Source organism: Macaca fascicularis, chromosome 15 (genome assembly GCF_037993035.2).
Source record: "Macaca fascicularis isolate 582-1 chromosome 15, T2T-MFA8v1.1".
In the NCBI taxonomy this organism is placed as follows: domain Eukaryota; kingdom Metazoa; phylum Chordata; class Mammalia; order Primates; family Cercopithecidae; genus Macaca; species Macaca fascicularis.
Genome location: NC_088389.1, coordinates 127,043,707 through 127,059,550, shown reverse-complemented (window position 1 = coordinate 127,059,550; position 15,844 = coordinate 127,043,707). Strand labels below are relative to the sequence as shown.

The window sequence follows — 15,844 nt, the reverse complement described above, 5'->3', positions numbered from 1 at the left end:
ACCCTAAGATAGCCCCAAGACTCAGGGGGGTCCACCTTTTCACTTGTTGACATTTGTACTAATGATTCAAAAGCAATGTTGGGGAGCCGGCTGGCAGATTAGTATGAACAGGCAGTGGCCCTTAATTGTAGTAGTGAGACAAGATAGCTCCCTTGACCCCCTTCACGGGCGGGAACTGGAGTGGCTCATTTCACTCAGCCCGCCGCTGGCCACTCCTTGTAGGAGGGAGTGTACAGGTGAGCAAGCAGGTATGGGAATAGGAGCGAACAAACGCTGCAACCTACGAGTCGCTCCTCTCTGGTGGGAGCAGGCTCTGTGCAGGCCCTGCAGCAGCATCCAAGCATATTAAAGAACCAGCGGTCTTTAAGCTCTGCCATCTGGGGACAGCTAAGTGCCACCCAGCTCAGTGGAGGGTCAGGGTGGCAGCCCCTGCCCTCTTGGCACTTGGGTTCTTGACTGGTGTCCAGGAAGAATCAGGTCATATGAACTGTTTGAAAGGTGATGCCTGCGGAAGACTTTGTTGAGCACTGAGCGGCTCTCAGCAGAGAGGGAGGCTGGAAAGGGGATGGGAAGGTGATCTTTCTCCTGAAGCCTGGCTATCTCCGACCAGGCCCCTCTCCAAGCTCCAAGCTGCAGCAGCTGAAGTTAGCTGCATCTGTCCGTAGTCTCCGATGCCCAGTTGCTTCCCTGCTTGCCGCTCAGCTGCTAGTGTTGCTCTGCCAGCTAAGTCTTTTATGGGCTCAGGATAGGGGCAGGGGCAAGCCAAAAAGGCAACGTTTGGGTAGAAAAACGGGGTCAGCTGTTTCCATGTAGGGCCACAGATCCAGGCTGGGCTTAAGGGTGGAGTTTAGATGGGAGCCCAGTCCTTCTGTATCACTAGTAGTTAATGGATTTTTTACCACCACATTGTTGCAGGAAAAGAAAACTACTTTCTGTTATGAATATCTTCGAGGAAGCAGCAAAATTAATTTTAGCAAATCTCAACCCTTTACAAGCCCATCTTTTTTGTATTCTGTATGATGAAATGGGAAGTATGCATAGAGCACTTGAATGATTGTTTGAGTTGCACATTGAACTGGCTGCTTTTTTGTGGAACACCATTTGGAAGAATGACTGACAGACGGGTTATTCAGACGTGGGTATTTGGCACTTCCTCGAAAAAATGAACTTATTGACCATGTCACTTCAAGGAAAATAATGGACAGTACTTGTTGCCAGTGATAAAATTCAAGCTTTCAAGTGAAAGTTAAAATACTGCAAAGCTTGTGTCTACTAGCATAGCATTGACATCTTCCCAATACTTGTTTTTTCTGATAATAACAAAAGTGATTTTCTAACGTGGTACAATTAAATATGTCCATGTTTTGAAGATCTGCATAACTCTATTAATCAGTATTTTCTAAATGACCAGTGAATGATATTAAAAATCACACATAGGGAAAAGATTTACCAAAGTTCAAGATACACCAATGAATTTTAACAATGTAAACATTTTACTGAAAGGTTTCAGATTTTTAATGAAATTAACCTTGAGTTTTGGTATCGTGTCAAAAAAGAAAATCCATAATTATCTGAAAAGACTATTAAAATATTTTTCCCTTTTCTAACTGCACGTCTGTATGAGACCAATTTTCTTCATAAGCTTCATCCAAAACAACGTGTCACAACAGATTGAATGTAGAAACAGGAGAATTCAGCTGTCTTTTATTAAGCCAAATATTAAAGACATTTGTAAAAATGTAAAACATAGCCACGGGCCGGGCGCGGTGGCTCAAGCCTGTAATCCCAGCACTTTGGGAGGCCGAGACGGGCGGATCACGAGGTCAGGAGATCGAGACCATCCTGGCTAACACGGTGAAACCCCGTCTCTACTAAAAAATACAAAAAACTAGCCGGGCGAGGTGGCGGGCGCCTGTAGTCCCAGCTACTCGGGAGGCTGAGGCAGGAGAATGGCGTAAACCCGGGAGGCGGAGCTTGCAGTGAGCCGAGATCGCGCCACTGCACTCCAGCCTGGGTGACAGAGCCAGACTCCGTCTCAAAAAAAAAAAAAAAAAAAACATAGCCACGCTTCTCACTAACTTTTTGGTTTTTTGCTTTGGAAAGTACAGTTACTTTTGTCTTAAAAAGTTCCTTATGTTAACATGTAATGGGCTTTTATTTTAATTAGTTAATAAAGACTTTAAATTTTCAGTAGATGTAACCCACACAGACAAAAACTCTTTGAGATTCTCAATTTTAAAGTATAAAGGGGTTTTAAGACCAAAAAGCTTCAGAACTACTGTCTTAGACCCATATGAAAACAGTTGCCTTATCATTAAATTCACTTCTGCAGGATATGCTTCCATTTGGCCTTTCTGTGTGTGAAAATGTTACTTTCTCTAATCATAACCAAAGAAAGCATATCAGAATAGAAGAGAGTAAAGATGATGTGATTATAGGGAATTAACTCTAATACTAAAAAAGCGGAATCTTTAACATATTTTAGCACTTTATTATTAATAATAAATAATTACATCAAATCTCACAACTAGTTGTAATGTCTCAGTGTCATTTGTGGTACGTGCTTGAAATCTTCTTCCCCAGACACTGGAGAGCCATTTGGTGGCTTTCTAATCAAATCAGCCTAAGTGGCCCAGCTGGAGGCCTGGGCGGAGGGACGTGAGGAGCCTCAGCTAGCCACTGGAAAACACAGGCAGCAGTGAGTGCCTGCCAGGAAAGGCTTTCTTTGGTTAACTTTTTTTCACCAGCACCATTCTTCTGTGATCTTTGTTGCCAGTGATACGAAATAAAACAGGTATTGTTTCATATGAGGTCACATATAACAAGTATTATTTCATATGAGGTCTTCAGGTAGTCTTTATATAAAATATGATAATAAAAATAAAACTTAGTACCTAGAGAGATTTGAAATTGAGGTCAAGGCCACAAGATGTGATGGACCTATCCATTAGTACTTAGTGGAGATCCTACAAAGACTAGTAGAATTGTGAATTTTAAATACGAAAGAGACTGGTAGGAGTCCCAGATCCAAATCTCCCATCTCCTAGATCCCATTCTCCAGATCTTTCATTATCCCCAAGATGATCCTCAGAAAGGTACAGAATCTCCCCAAATGGAAAGAGTAAGTGGCAAAGTAGGGCCTGGATGCCAGGGCCATGGTGCTGAGCCCAGTGCTCAGACGGCTCTCTGGAAAGGCTTCGATCCCTCTCTAGCCTTTGTCTGTAGGAGGAATTAATGGGAATTTACTCCTGGGCTGCACTCCCATGGAGGACTGAGGGTATCAGCGAAATTTTCCACTGCACATCTGCAAGCTTTGGTGAAGGTAATTGCTATGGTCTCGCTTGGCCGTTTCCCGCAGAGCCATCAGATCAGCAGCCCCCAGGGAGACGGAGTTCCTGGGTGTCTGTCTGTAGCACATGGCATTCACCTGCTCCCCTCAATGCTGCCACTTCGCATCGTTTTAGATAGATGGGTTTCCTGGACAGTGAGTCACCCCTGTGAGTGATGCTGAATTTCCACAAGCAGCTTCTATCAGATTTAATTTGATAAGTGCTTATTTGAAGAGATACTTCCATTATTCTTTAAAAAAAAAAAATTAAAATTAAAATTAAAAATAACAGCTCAGGACAGCCAGTATAAAGTTGTCCCTTTGTGGCTGACTCAGAAAGCAAAGCACTATTGAAAGAGTTTAGCTGGATTATATAATAAGTATTACTCCTTCCAGGAGGAGAGCAGACCCATGGCTAAAAACTTCCATCTCCCTCTCTCCCCAGAAAAGGTTTTGGATTTGAATGCAAATGCTGTTGTTTTTTTGAGATTTGAACATCATTTTTAAACATAGGCAGAAAATTTGACTCTTCTTTTGTGGTGGGTCCTCTGACCAAATGGCTTTTCTGCAGATGGTTAAGACAATTCAGGGATAGCTCATAGTTGCCTTAGGTTCTTTTTGAGTATTGGAAAACTGCGTTTACAGTAATGTTTTCTATCTCCAGGCACAAACCTTGAGTGATTTTGAGTATTTTCATACTTAAGCAAAAATCCTGAAATTTTTTGTTGTTTTGTCGCTTTGTGGCAGAGCTGGCATGATCAGGTGGATATGAGGGCTTGTGGCCACACGGTGTGCGCTTGTGTGATGACCTTAGAGTGTCTTGTGAAGCTCAGGAACAAGGTGTACAAAGAGCTGTCCTGGGATGGGCAGATCCTTTTTGGCCTTAGAATCAGAGTTTTTAATTAAGCCTTCCACTCTAGCTTCTCAGTGGGTCAGAGCCATCAGAACCTTCCAGTGGCTTTGAAGATCTCCTCCTTGTTTCCAGTTTTCTCATTGACTCATCAAGCCTAGTTGTCTGGTTATGGAAGAGTTGGTGTAGCTGTTCAGCATGCACTGCTCTGTGTTCTGTTTGCTCCATGAGGTATATTCTGGAGAAGCCAGCCCAGTAGATAGATCCGTTCCACACTTGCTTAATAAAAGATTTCACTGCTTCCACGTAGCCTCCTGTGGACAGCGGTCAGGCTGTTCCGCTTCCCTGTGCACCATCCTCCCAAGCTTTCTCTGCAACTTGGAGTATACAGATGAGCAGGGGAGAATGAATCAGATTCTCTCTGCAGATTGTCAGCTATAGCTGTGTCTCCAGGAATTCACCCAGAGATTTAGAAAGATGCAGAGATTACTGAATACTTCTCCTGCGGAAATGGGAACTAGAGGCTGTTCTTGATTGCATTTGAAACTCACTCTCCTGGATTGTAACTTTTTTGCGTCGTTTGTTACAGTGTATGGGTATGGGAACGATTCCTCCCTATCAACTTTTTTTCACTCCTTTGCTATTCCTACCTAGGTGTCCTCTACCGTTCTTTAATAACTTACCTCCAAAATTACTTTTTACTTGGAGAATATTAATAGAGGGTTTCTTTTTTCTTAAACATTCTCTGAACAAGTCTAGTACAGTCTTCTACTATATAAAGATTTATTCCATATGTAGCTGAGTAAATAGAAAACTGCTGATTTAATCATGTGCCCGTGAGGTAGGGAGGAATCTTCCTTATGTTTTTAAGTATACTGACATCACAGATAGCTGTCTGCAAAGTTGTTAAGAGTTGATTTTGTTTTACTTACCCTTTCATATCAAAAATCTAAACTTTTTTAGTTGAGCCTTTCAATAAATATTTCAATGAAAATAATGCAACTTGGTTCAGATCTAATGCCTTGAAATACACAGAATACACTTTTGGTTCAGAAGAAAAAGAGTATTATCAAAGTTCATTTGGATGTTTCATACTGTCGGTCTAAGTGAAGATGAGGAACTTTTCTGCTGTTAACCAGTATAACCCTAAAACTTGACCGTAAGAAGCCAGTGATCGTAAGAAGTCAGTTATAGAGGATGATGGATAGTTAGTAGATCCAGGGTGGACTCATTCTGGCTACTCTGAAGAAGAAACTTTTCCTACAAAAGTGCCTTCTTGTTTATTATAATCCTAATCTATAGGCATTCCTTGTTTTAGTGTACTTCGTTTGATTGCACTTTGTAGATAATGCCTTTTTTACAAAGTTTTGTGACAACCCTGCTTCACACAAGGCTGTTGGCATCATTTTTCCAACAGCATGTGTTCACTGTGTGTCTCTGAGTCACACTTTGGTAATTCTCACAATATTTTGAAGTTTTTCCTTATTATTATATGTGTTACGGTGATCCACAGATCACATGCATGATCTTCGATGTTCCTGTTGTAATTGTCTTGGGCACCAACTGCACCCATTCAAGATGGCAAACTTAATAAATGTGTGTGCTCCGACTGCTCCACCAGCCAGCCATTTTCCCTCTCTCCCTCTCCTTAGACCTCCCCCTTCCCTGAAATGCAACAGTATTGAAGTTAGGCCAATTAATAATCCTGCAATGGCCTTTCATTGTTCAACTTTAAAGGAAGAGCCTTACATCTCTCACATCAAAAGCTAGAAATGATGAAGCCTCATTAGAAAGGCATCTCAAAGCCAAAATAGGCTGAAAACTGGGCACCTGTGCCTAACAGCCAGGTTGTGAATGCAAAGGAAAGTTCTGGAAGGAGATTAAAAGTGCTACTTCAGTGAACACACAGACGGTAAGAAAGTGAAACAGCCTTATGCCTGACGTGGAGAAAGCTGTAGTGGTCTGGGTCAAAGCTCACACCAGCCATAATATTCCCTTAAGCCACAGCCGGATCCAGAGCAAGGCTCTAACGCACTTCAGTTCTGTGAAAGCTGAGGAAGGTGTGAAAGCCGTAGAAGAAAACATTTGAAGCCAACAGAAGTTAGTTCATGACATTTAAGCTAAGAAGCTGTCTCCATGGCATAAAATTGCGAAGGTGAAGCAGCGAGTGCCGACGTGGGAGCTGCAGCGCGTTATCCAGAAGACCTAGCCAGGATCGCTGATGAAGGTGGCCACACTAAACAATAGATTTTTCAATGCAGACAAAACAGCCTTCTGTTGGAAGATGTCATCTAGGATTTTCATAGCTAGAGAGGAGAAGTCAGTGCCTGGCTTCAAAGGACAGGCTGACTCTCTTGTTAGGGACTAGTGCAGCTGGGGACTTTACGTAGAAGCCAGTGATAATTTACCATTTGGAAAATCCTAGGGTCCATAAGGATTATGCCAAATCTATTCCACTTGTGCTCTATAAATGGACCAACAAAGCCTGGATGACAGCCCGTCTATTTACAGCATGGCTTACTGAATATTTCATGCCCACTATTGAGACGTGCTACTCAGAAAAGAAGATTCCTTTCAAAATATTGCTGCTCATTGACAGTGCATCTAGTCACCCAAGAGATAGGTGGAGATGTACAAGGAAATGAATGTTGTTTTCATGCCTGCTAACACCATGGATCAAGGAGTAATTTTGGCTTTCTTATTTAAGAAATACAGAGCCGGGCACAGTGGCACATGCCTGTAGTTCTAGCTACTCAGGAGGTTGACCTGGGAGAATCACTTGAAACCAGGAGTTCAAGACCAGCCTGGTCCACTTGGTGAGACCCCATCTCTAAAAATTAAATTTGAAAAGAAAGAAAATAAGTTTCGTAAGACTATAAATGGCATCAATAATGATTTCTCTGGTGGACCTGGGCATAGTCAGTTGTTAAGCTTCTGGAAAGGAGTCACCATTTTAGATGCCATTTAAAACATCTTTGATTCATGGGAGCGTGTCAGAATATCTACATTAACAGAAGTTTGGAAGAAGTTGATTCCACCTCTCATGGATGACTTTGAGAGATTCAAGACTTTAGTGGGGGAACTAACCGCAGATGTGGTGGAAACAGCAAGAGAACAAGAATTAGAAATGGGAGCCTGAAGATGGAACTGAACTGCTGCAATCTCGTGATAAAACTTTAATAGGTAAGGAATTGCTTCTTACGGATGAGCAAAGAAAGTGGTTTCTTAAAATAGACTCTATCCTAGTGAAGATGCTGTGAGCATTGTTGCAATAGCAACAAAGAATTTAGAATGTTACATAAACTTAGTTGATAAAGCAGTGGCATAATGTATGCACACCTAATAGACTACAATATAGTGTAAGCATAATTTTTATATGTACTAAGAAACCAAAAAATTTGTGGTGGTGGTCCAGAACCAAACCTACTATAGTAAGTTATAATTGTCACTACAATAGCAACTGCACTGCAGCATTATTTATCTTGTACCATTTATTGTGAAAGATTGACTACTATTTTAATGAAACAAACTTTTCTAACGAGCACTAAAATGTTTATAAAGTAGATTCGGTTTTTCAAAAAACAAGAATATTTGAAAACTATACCAATGGCACTGCTGCTTAAAACAGCGGTTTTTCAACTCTTTCTGGCCACATACACCTTTAAGAACATGATTAAAGCCATGGGCTCTTTTTTTGAAAAAACGTGTTCATGCTCAAATGTGTAAATGCAGCTTCAGGGGATTCATCGATAACGCTTTCGGAAGTCCCTGAAACCCATCTGCTGAACATTTGGAGGGTCAGTGGACCCAGGTTAAGACCCCCACTCTCCCTGCCAGTGAAAAACAATTAATGGCCCCCTCAAAGATGTCTGTTGACTCATTTCTGGAACCTATGAATACATTACATTACCCAGCAAACAGGAAAAGGAATTAAGGTTGTAGATGCAATTTAGGTTGAGTCAGCTGACCTTGAGATGGGTCAGTTGGATGTATGCAGTTAAGGATGTTAATCAACCCGCTTTGATCCTGGATTATCTGGATGGGCCCAGTCTAATCACGTTAGTTATTAAAAGCAGAGCACCTTTCCCGGCTGTGGCGAGAGGGTGATGTGACTCTGAAGAACAGAGAAGAAGGGTTGCTAGCTTTTGAAGGGGACCACAAGACAAGGATTGTGGGCAGCCACCAGGAGCTGGAAAAGCAAAGAAATTCATTATCCCAGAGCCTTCAAAAAGGGATGCAGCCCTGCCAACGTCTTGACTTTAGCTTAGTGAGACCCATGTCAAGCTTCTGACCTACAGAAGTATAAGATAATGAATTTATATTGTTTTAAGCCACTAATGTTGTGATACTGTTACGGCAGCAATAGGAAACTAATCCAGTACACTGCCCCCAACCCATACATAGTTTATACATGTAACCTTTAGAGCTTTCATTCAGAATAAGCCTAAATGGCACATTGATTCCTAAAATCTATTTTTAATGTAACTATTTTGTTTCACAGCCTTGTTTCAGTAAAATGTTAAAAGTTTCCTGCTAAAATGAAAATATGAAACTAGATAGATTTTTAAAAATAAAAGATAGCTGTTGAGCCCATGTTAAATAAGAATGATTTTCCTGGCCAGGCACGGTGGCTCACACCTGTAATCCCAGCACTTTGGGAGGCTGAGGCAGGCAGATCACAAGGTCAGGAGATTGAGACCATCCTGGCTAACATGGTGAAACCCGGTCTCTACTAAAAATACAAAAAAATTAGCTGGGCGTCGTGGCGGGCGCCTGTAGTCCCAGCTACTCAGGAGGCTGAGGCAGGAGAATGGCGTGAACCCAAGAGGCGGAGCTTACAGTGAGCTGAGATCAGGAGACAGAGTGAAACTCCATCTCCAAAAAAAAAGAAATTTATTATTGCCTAAAAGAATCAGATTTTAAAATGTGGAATGTTTGGCAAAAAATTAAAGATCCACATGTCTAATAACTATGGTTGCAAAAGCTGAATTTTCCTAAAGAAGTTATGAAACTGATTTAAGAAAACTGGATCTGTATACATGTGAGCTTTGCAATGCTCCCAGGGTCATAAAGACCCAGAGTAAACAAGTAAATAATTGACAATTGCCATTCCCTTGGCATGATTTCTCTATGGCTTCAGAAGTTGCAAAATATGAGAATGGAATTTTCTTGGTTGGCCCAGTTCCTTCTCTTTCTGCTTACTCCCTTTACCTTCATGTAAGCAATATCATCTCATCTCATAGTAATGAATGATTATTTCTTGGGGGTATGCTAGGATGATGAGTCTTTGTATTAGGAACTTTTAGTGTTCATTTTGTTTTGTGATGGAAAATAAATGCATCAAATATCTTTCAAACTTTAACAACATTTTTCTTTCCATTAATGTTTTAAGATACAATTTTTTTTTTTTTTTTTTTTTTTTTTTTTTTTTTTTTTTTTAGACGGCGTCTCACTCTGTTGCCAGGCTGGAGTGCAGTGACGTGATCTTGGCTCACTGCAACCTCCGACTCCCTGGCTCAAGTTATTCTCCTGCCTCAGCCTCCCGAGTAGCTGGGATTACAGGCACTCACCACCACTCCCAGCCAATTTTTGTATTTTTGGTAGAGATGGGGTTTCACCATGTTGGCCAGGATGGTCTCGATCTCCTGACCTCATGATCTGCCCGCCTTGGCCTCCCAAAGTGCTAGGATTACAGGCATGAGCCACTGCACCTGGCCCAGTTACAATTTTTTAAAATATATTTTTAAGGAAAGTATTTTTAACATTACTGATATAAAGCCCTGGTTCAACCTGACCACCTGGCATTTTGTGTTTGTCCATCTGAACCAAGTAGCTTTTGAAGATGTCAATTTTCCTTAGAAATGGTTCGTTACTAAAGAACATATACTTGTTTTTGTCAGTTTCAATGAAATGAACCGGAATATAAGTTATAGAGGAAAATGTCTTATACAAAAAAGAAAAAAGATAAACATATCGTATTTTTTAAAATGGCTTGTTACTTTTAAATCCCTTAAGGGTAGGGGGAATAATCTTTGTATATATAAATATCTTTGTATCTCAAATGCATAGCATGTTGGCAGGAATGTAATAGGTGCTTAGTAAATATTTGTGGAATTAAAAGCCATTCCTTGCCCACATTCATTGAATGTATCACTGCTTAAATCCCATTGAACTTCTATTAAAAAGAAAAAAAAAGACCAGGCACAGTGGCTCACTCTGTAATCCCAACACTTTTGGGAGGTTGAGGCAGAAGGATTGCTTTTGAACCCAGGGTCTTGCTATGTTACCCATGCCAATCTGGGCAACATAGCAAGACCCTGTGTCTATAAAATGATACAAAAATTAGCTCGGCCTGTGGACTCATGCCTGCAGTCCCCACTACTCGGGAGGCTGAGGTGGGAGGATCACTTGAGCCCAGGAGTTTGAGACTGCAGTGAGCTATGGTTACACCACTGCACTCCAGCCTGCACAAAAGAACAAGACCCTATCTCAAGAAAAAAAAAATATATATCAATAGCAAGAATCTAATGAATTCTAGTAGTCTTTGTATGTCTGAAAAGTTCTTACATGATAGTTTAACTGGGTATAGAATTCTAGGTTGACAGGTTTTTTTTTTTCTCTGCATGTTGAAGATACCCCATTTTCTTTTGGTGGATAGGATTGTGATGTTAATGAGAAGCCTGATGTTAGTTTGGCTTTTGTTTGTTGGTTGGTTGTTTGTTTTCCTGAGACATGGTCTGGCTCTGTCACCCAGGCTGGAATGCAGTGGCACGAACTTGGCTCACTGCAACTTCTGCCTCCTGGGCTCAAGCCATCCTGCCACCTCAGTCTCCAGAGTAGCTGGGACTACAGGGGCATGCCACCACAGCAAGCTAGTTTTTGTATTTTTTTTGTAGAGAAAAGGTTTTGCCACATTGCCCAGGCTGGCCTTGAAATCCTGGGCTTAAAGCAATCTGTCCGCCTCAGCCTCCCAAAGTACTGGGATTACAAGTGTGAGCCACCGTGCCTGGCGTAATTTGGCATTTCTTTGTAGGATGTCTTATCCTCTTTCTCTGGTAGTTTTTAAGGTATGCCCTTTATCTGTGATATAACAAAATACAGATTTATTTTCATTTTTCCTACTAGGGATTCTTTCTCCTTTTTCAGTTTGAGGATTCCTTTCTTTTACAGGTCTCTGGCATTATCTCTTCCATTTTCTCCATTCTCTCCTGGCATTTTAGAAACTTTGCTATGTCTTCCGTCTCTTAACTTCCCTATTTTTTTTAGTCTCTGCACTTCATTCTGAGTAATTTTATCCTTCCAATTTATCAACTGCAGTGAGCTGTGATCATGGCACTGCACTCCAGCCTGGGTGACAGAGTGAGACTCTGTCATGTGTTTATTTATTCATAAATGAATATCTTTTCAGATTGCTTTATTATAGGTAATTCCTCAGATTTCAGTTCTTATATTTGTTACATATGCTCAACTTCATGATGGTAGGTTTTATATGTTCTTGATAATTTTTGTCTGAACTCCTCCTGTTTTCATTGGAATCAAAAGCATTCTCTGGCTTATGGCAGTCTTCCCATGGTATATTTTTTATTCACCCCTGATTGAGATCTGTGGTTTTCACTAGTTCTGGACAAATTGTTTATGTTGATTTTCAGCTTAGAGTTCCCATACCACCAGGTGGTACAAAATCACATTCCACACGTGGCACTGGCTGGGCATTCCTGTTCGTCACCAGTGATTCTTTCTATCTAGAGTAAGAAAGTGGTCTGCTTCTAGCCTGTGTCCCAGGTTTGGCTTTCCTGGCTTTAATTTGCAAATTTGACTCCTCATTCCTGTTTTGTGTTTCTTTGTTGTTTAGTGCAGGGAGTTAAACCGCGTTTCCATCTCCGCTCTCCACATGAGTGCTGTAGACTATAACTTAAGGACCGACCCTACTAGGGCTGCTGAGCTTCAGCTCCTGCTCACCACTGTGGGACTTCCTTGTTCGGGGCACCTAGACATTCTGCTTGCTTACTTTTGAGCTCCAGTGTAATTTTGTTGTTGTTACTGTTAAATTGTATTTAGTATTTCTCTTTTTGGAATAGGATGAGGACTCTCTACCTATTCATACTGTATCATCTTGTCGGGAAAACTGGGACTATATATAAAGTTTATTTTTCTTGACTCACTGTCAGTAAAATTTGTTAGACAGGCAATTCATGGTCTCTGTAAAACGATTATGATTCCATCTATAATTCAGCCAACTGTAGTTAGCATCTCAAAATCACTAAATATTCTTGCAACCCAGCAGAGGTTGAAATAAATGTAAGATTTATGGTTTCTTATTTATTTATTACATAAAGATTGCTATTTTTTACATTTATGCATTATATGAAATTAGACAACTGAAAGACTGCTTAATAATTTTGCAATTATTAAATTAGAAAATTTTAGATATCCCATGTTTATGCCATAGTGTATATAATCATTAATTTTTATCCTTTGGTATAGTAGATATCAACATATGTATCAGTATGCCCGAGTCTTGACAACGGAAATAACATGTTATTGCCAATACTTTTATATCTTAAAGGTATAAAATAATTTTTTCCTGTGTCATTTTCTTAAAGACCTAGGTTAACATCTTCTGACGTTGATGTCAGTTGGGGAATGTGATTTACTTCATTATAAAGAGTGTGACATTCTCGTTATTTGACCAACAGTGACTATGTTTTCAGACATAGCTTTTGTTTCCTTTCTTTTTTTCAGACATATAAAGAAAAGGTGAATGCAAATACATTGCCACACACAAAGAAAGGCCAGCAACCGAGCGAAGGCAGCATTTCACTTCCTCTTTACATTTCACACCCTGTGAGCCAAAAGAAGAAAAAAGTCTACCGTACAAACCAGACCACCTTCATAATTGGAGAAACACCAAAAGGAATCCGCAGGTACATCGTCTCTGACAACACTAGACTTGGAGAATAATTCTGAAGAGAAATGTAGCTTGGTAGTAAAATATACAAATATTTGGATTATAACCATAACTGACATCTGAATATTTCAGAAAAATCTGAATTTCAAAAATAAATTGCAAATGTTTTAGATGTTGTTAGAAGGCTAATCCCTGAATTGATTACCATAAAAAGGGAAATCATGTTATACAAAGAAATGAAATACTTAAGTACATTTTATTCATTCAGTCAATGAATATATTTTGAGCACCTAATATATGCCCAGGCATTGTGCTGAGTCTTGAATATACAGTGTGAAAAAAGGACAGATGTAGAGCCTGCACTACAGAGGAATGAGGTTGGCATCAAACCATAAAGTTTTAAAAAGTAAACCTACAAATAATTATAAAATGATGTGTTATAAGAAAAAAGAGAAAGAGAATAATAGAATGGGGAGGGGATGTGGAACCACCTTTCTTTTGGGAAGTCAGGGAAGACTGTCTACACAGGTAGCGTTTGTGTTAAGAGCTGAAGGATAACCATGCAAAGAACCAGAGTAGGAGCATCTCCAAGGAGGGAACAGGTTTGGTGTGGTCAAGGAGCTGAGAGAAGACTGGTGACCTTAGTGCAGAATAAACCAAGCAGAGAGTAGCATGAGATGGAGGGTAGAGACGCAGGCGGGGCTGGAGCGTGCCAACCCTTGGAGGCTACAGAAAGACTTTGGATTTTGTTCCAAGTGCAGTGGAAAACTGTTGAAGAATGGCACGATCTGATGTATCTTTTTGAAAGACAGTTCCAGCTTCCCTGTGGAGGAGGGCAGAATGAACAAGGGTAGATGAGAAGGAACTCAGTGATGGGGGTTTGCACCAGAGTGGTTGCCATGAGGATAGAGCCAAGTGGATGAATTCAATTTGGTGATGGACTGGTTCAGGAAAGAGAGAGAACAAGATTACTTCTTTCTGTCTTGAGCAACAGAGTGGAGGTACTGAATGGGGAAAACCAGAGAGAAACAAGTTCAGAGAGGAAAAAAATCAAGAGTTCCCTTTTGCTCATATGAAATGTGACATTCTGTGGAAAGGTTCAATAGGCAGTGTATGTATGAGCTACTTCTGGTTTGGGGATTCAATTAATGGTTTAAATTTGGGAGTCATCAGCATAGAGTTTATAAATGGTCTTCAGAACTGTGAGACTATGTTTGCAGCCTAGGAACAGAGCACAGAGAGGAGGAGAGAAGCCCCAGGACACAGACTGGAGGCAGCAGCTCCTCCTGGAGGGAGGTGTAAGAGGCACAGTGTCAGGTCCTGAAGTCCAGGAGTAGTGAGAGGGTCTTAAAGGGAAGGAGTTCTTAACTTTATCAAATACTGCTGAGAACCAGAAGCAGATGACGTGGGAAACTGCCCACTGGAGGTAGTAGCAGAGCACTCAGCAGGCACCTTGGCAGGAGCAGCCTGGGAAGCAGTGCACAGGCCCTGGCGGGAGGTGGCAGGTGCTGTAAGTTTGGATGGAAGTGGTGGGCAGGTGCCTGCTGGTGGGAGGTGGCCAGAGCTATAAGTTTGAATGTAAAAAGTAGCAGCAGCCGGAGGGCATTGCGGGTCTTAGAGTTGAGATAGCAGAACCCGTTGTGTGTTGAGGGAAAAGACTTGTAGGAAAAAAAGAGATCATGTCAGAGAGGTGAAAACAGAAAGAGGGAGGGCCTGGAAGCAGTGGAGGGCGGTATCCAAACCACAGGCCATGGTCTGGCCTTTGAGAGGCGTTGAAAGAGAAGGGACAAACACAGGCACAGATGTGACATTTTCTCAGTGAATTGAGAACTGAAGCCCTAAGTTCAGAAAGAGAAAGATTTAGGGAGAGAGAAGTTAGGAAACAAATCATTTATAAAGTAGGAAAGTAGGCTTAATGGGACTAGAATTTCTGGATGGCGTTAAGTTCCCATTTGAGAATAATTTCAGGAAAATCATCTGTCCAGTTTGCATATTTTATTCAGCAAGCTTCAGTTGCTCTGTTGCAGACACAAGTAGAGAGATGGCTGGGTCTGCCCAGGGGTTAGAATGAAGGGAGAGAGAAGCAAGGAAGCTATAGAATGTTTGTAAAGGAGTGATTATAAAGTTAAACCTAAGCTGGACAAGGGAGGCTGATGGATCGTGCAAAAGCACAAGAGTCCGTGAATTTGAGGACTTGAGTTACCAGCATATCCCCCGGCATTGCTGTTGTGGGCGATCATCAAGCAGCTGAGCTGGAGCCTGAGATGACTGAGTCAGGGACTGGAGGTTGAGCTGTTGATGGTAATGACAATGGCAATTTATAAACTTGGGAGTAGGGGGCTAACATGGAGTTGAGATGAGTTTGGAGGTGAGCTAAAGAAAGTGGTGGGCCAGGTATTGATTGGGCGGGACATCCACATGGATATTGATGTTACCAAGAATGATGGCAAGAGATGGGGTGGGAAGCAAGATTAATCCAGAATCTTGAGAGTTTAGCTGCTAGCAGGAAGCAACGAAGGGGTCACTTAAGATTAAGGAGAGAACAGTTTAGCTGGATGGCATAAATGTTAAAGAGGGGAAGGAGTTTTCTAAGAAAAGAATGGTCTGGAAGCAGCAGTGTCTAGAAGCACTAACCCTGAGGTTGGAGAGCCACGAGATGCAAGATCCTTGCCTTGCAAGGGCTGCATGGGAAGAGGCAGTATCATCAGAGCACAGGACCATTCAGCATAGAAGTAGAAGACTCGGGGGACTGTTGGTT

At 41.3% G+C, this 15,844-nt stretch overlaps 1 protein-coding gene across 17 annotated transcripts in view; it reads left to right on the top strand.

The window, feature by feature from the left end:
* The window catches only part of ERCC6L2 (ERCC excision repair 6 like 2), a 136,515-nt gene that overhangs the window by 110,995 nt on the left and 9,676 nt on the right, over positions 1-15,844 (top strand). For all 17 annotated transcript variants that reach the window (XM_065530871.2, XM_074017990.1, XM_045372872.3 and 14 more), the window contains one exon: positions 12,921-13,102. In XM_065530871.2, the coding sequence (XP_065386943.1) occupies positions 12,921-13,102 (182 nt within the window). The remainder of the gene's footprint in view (positions 1-12,920; positions 13,103-15,844) is intronic.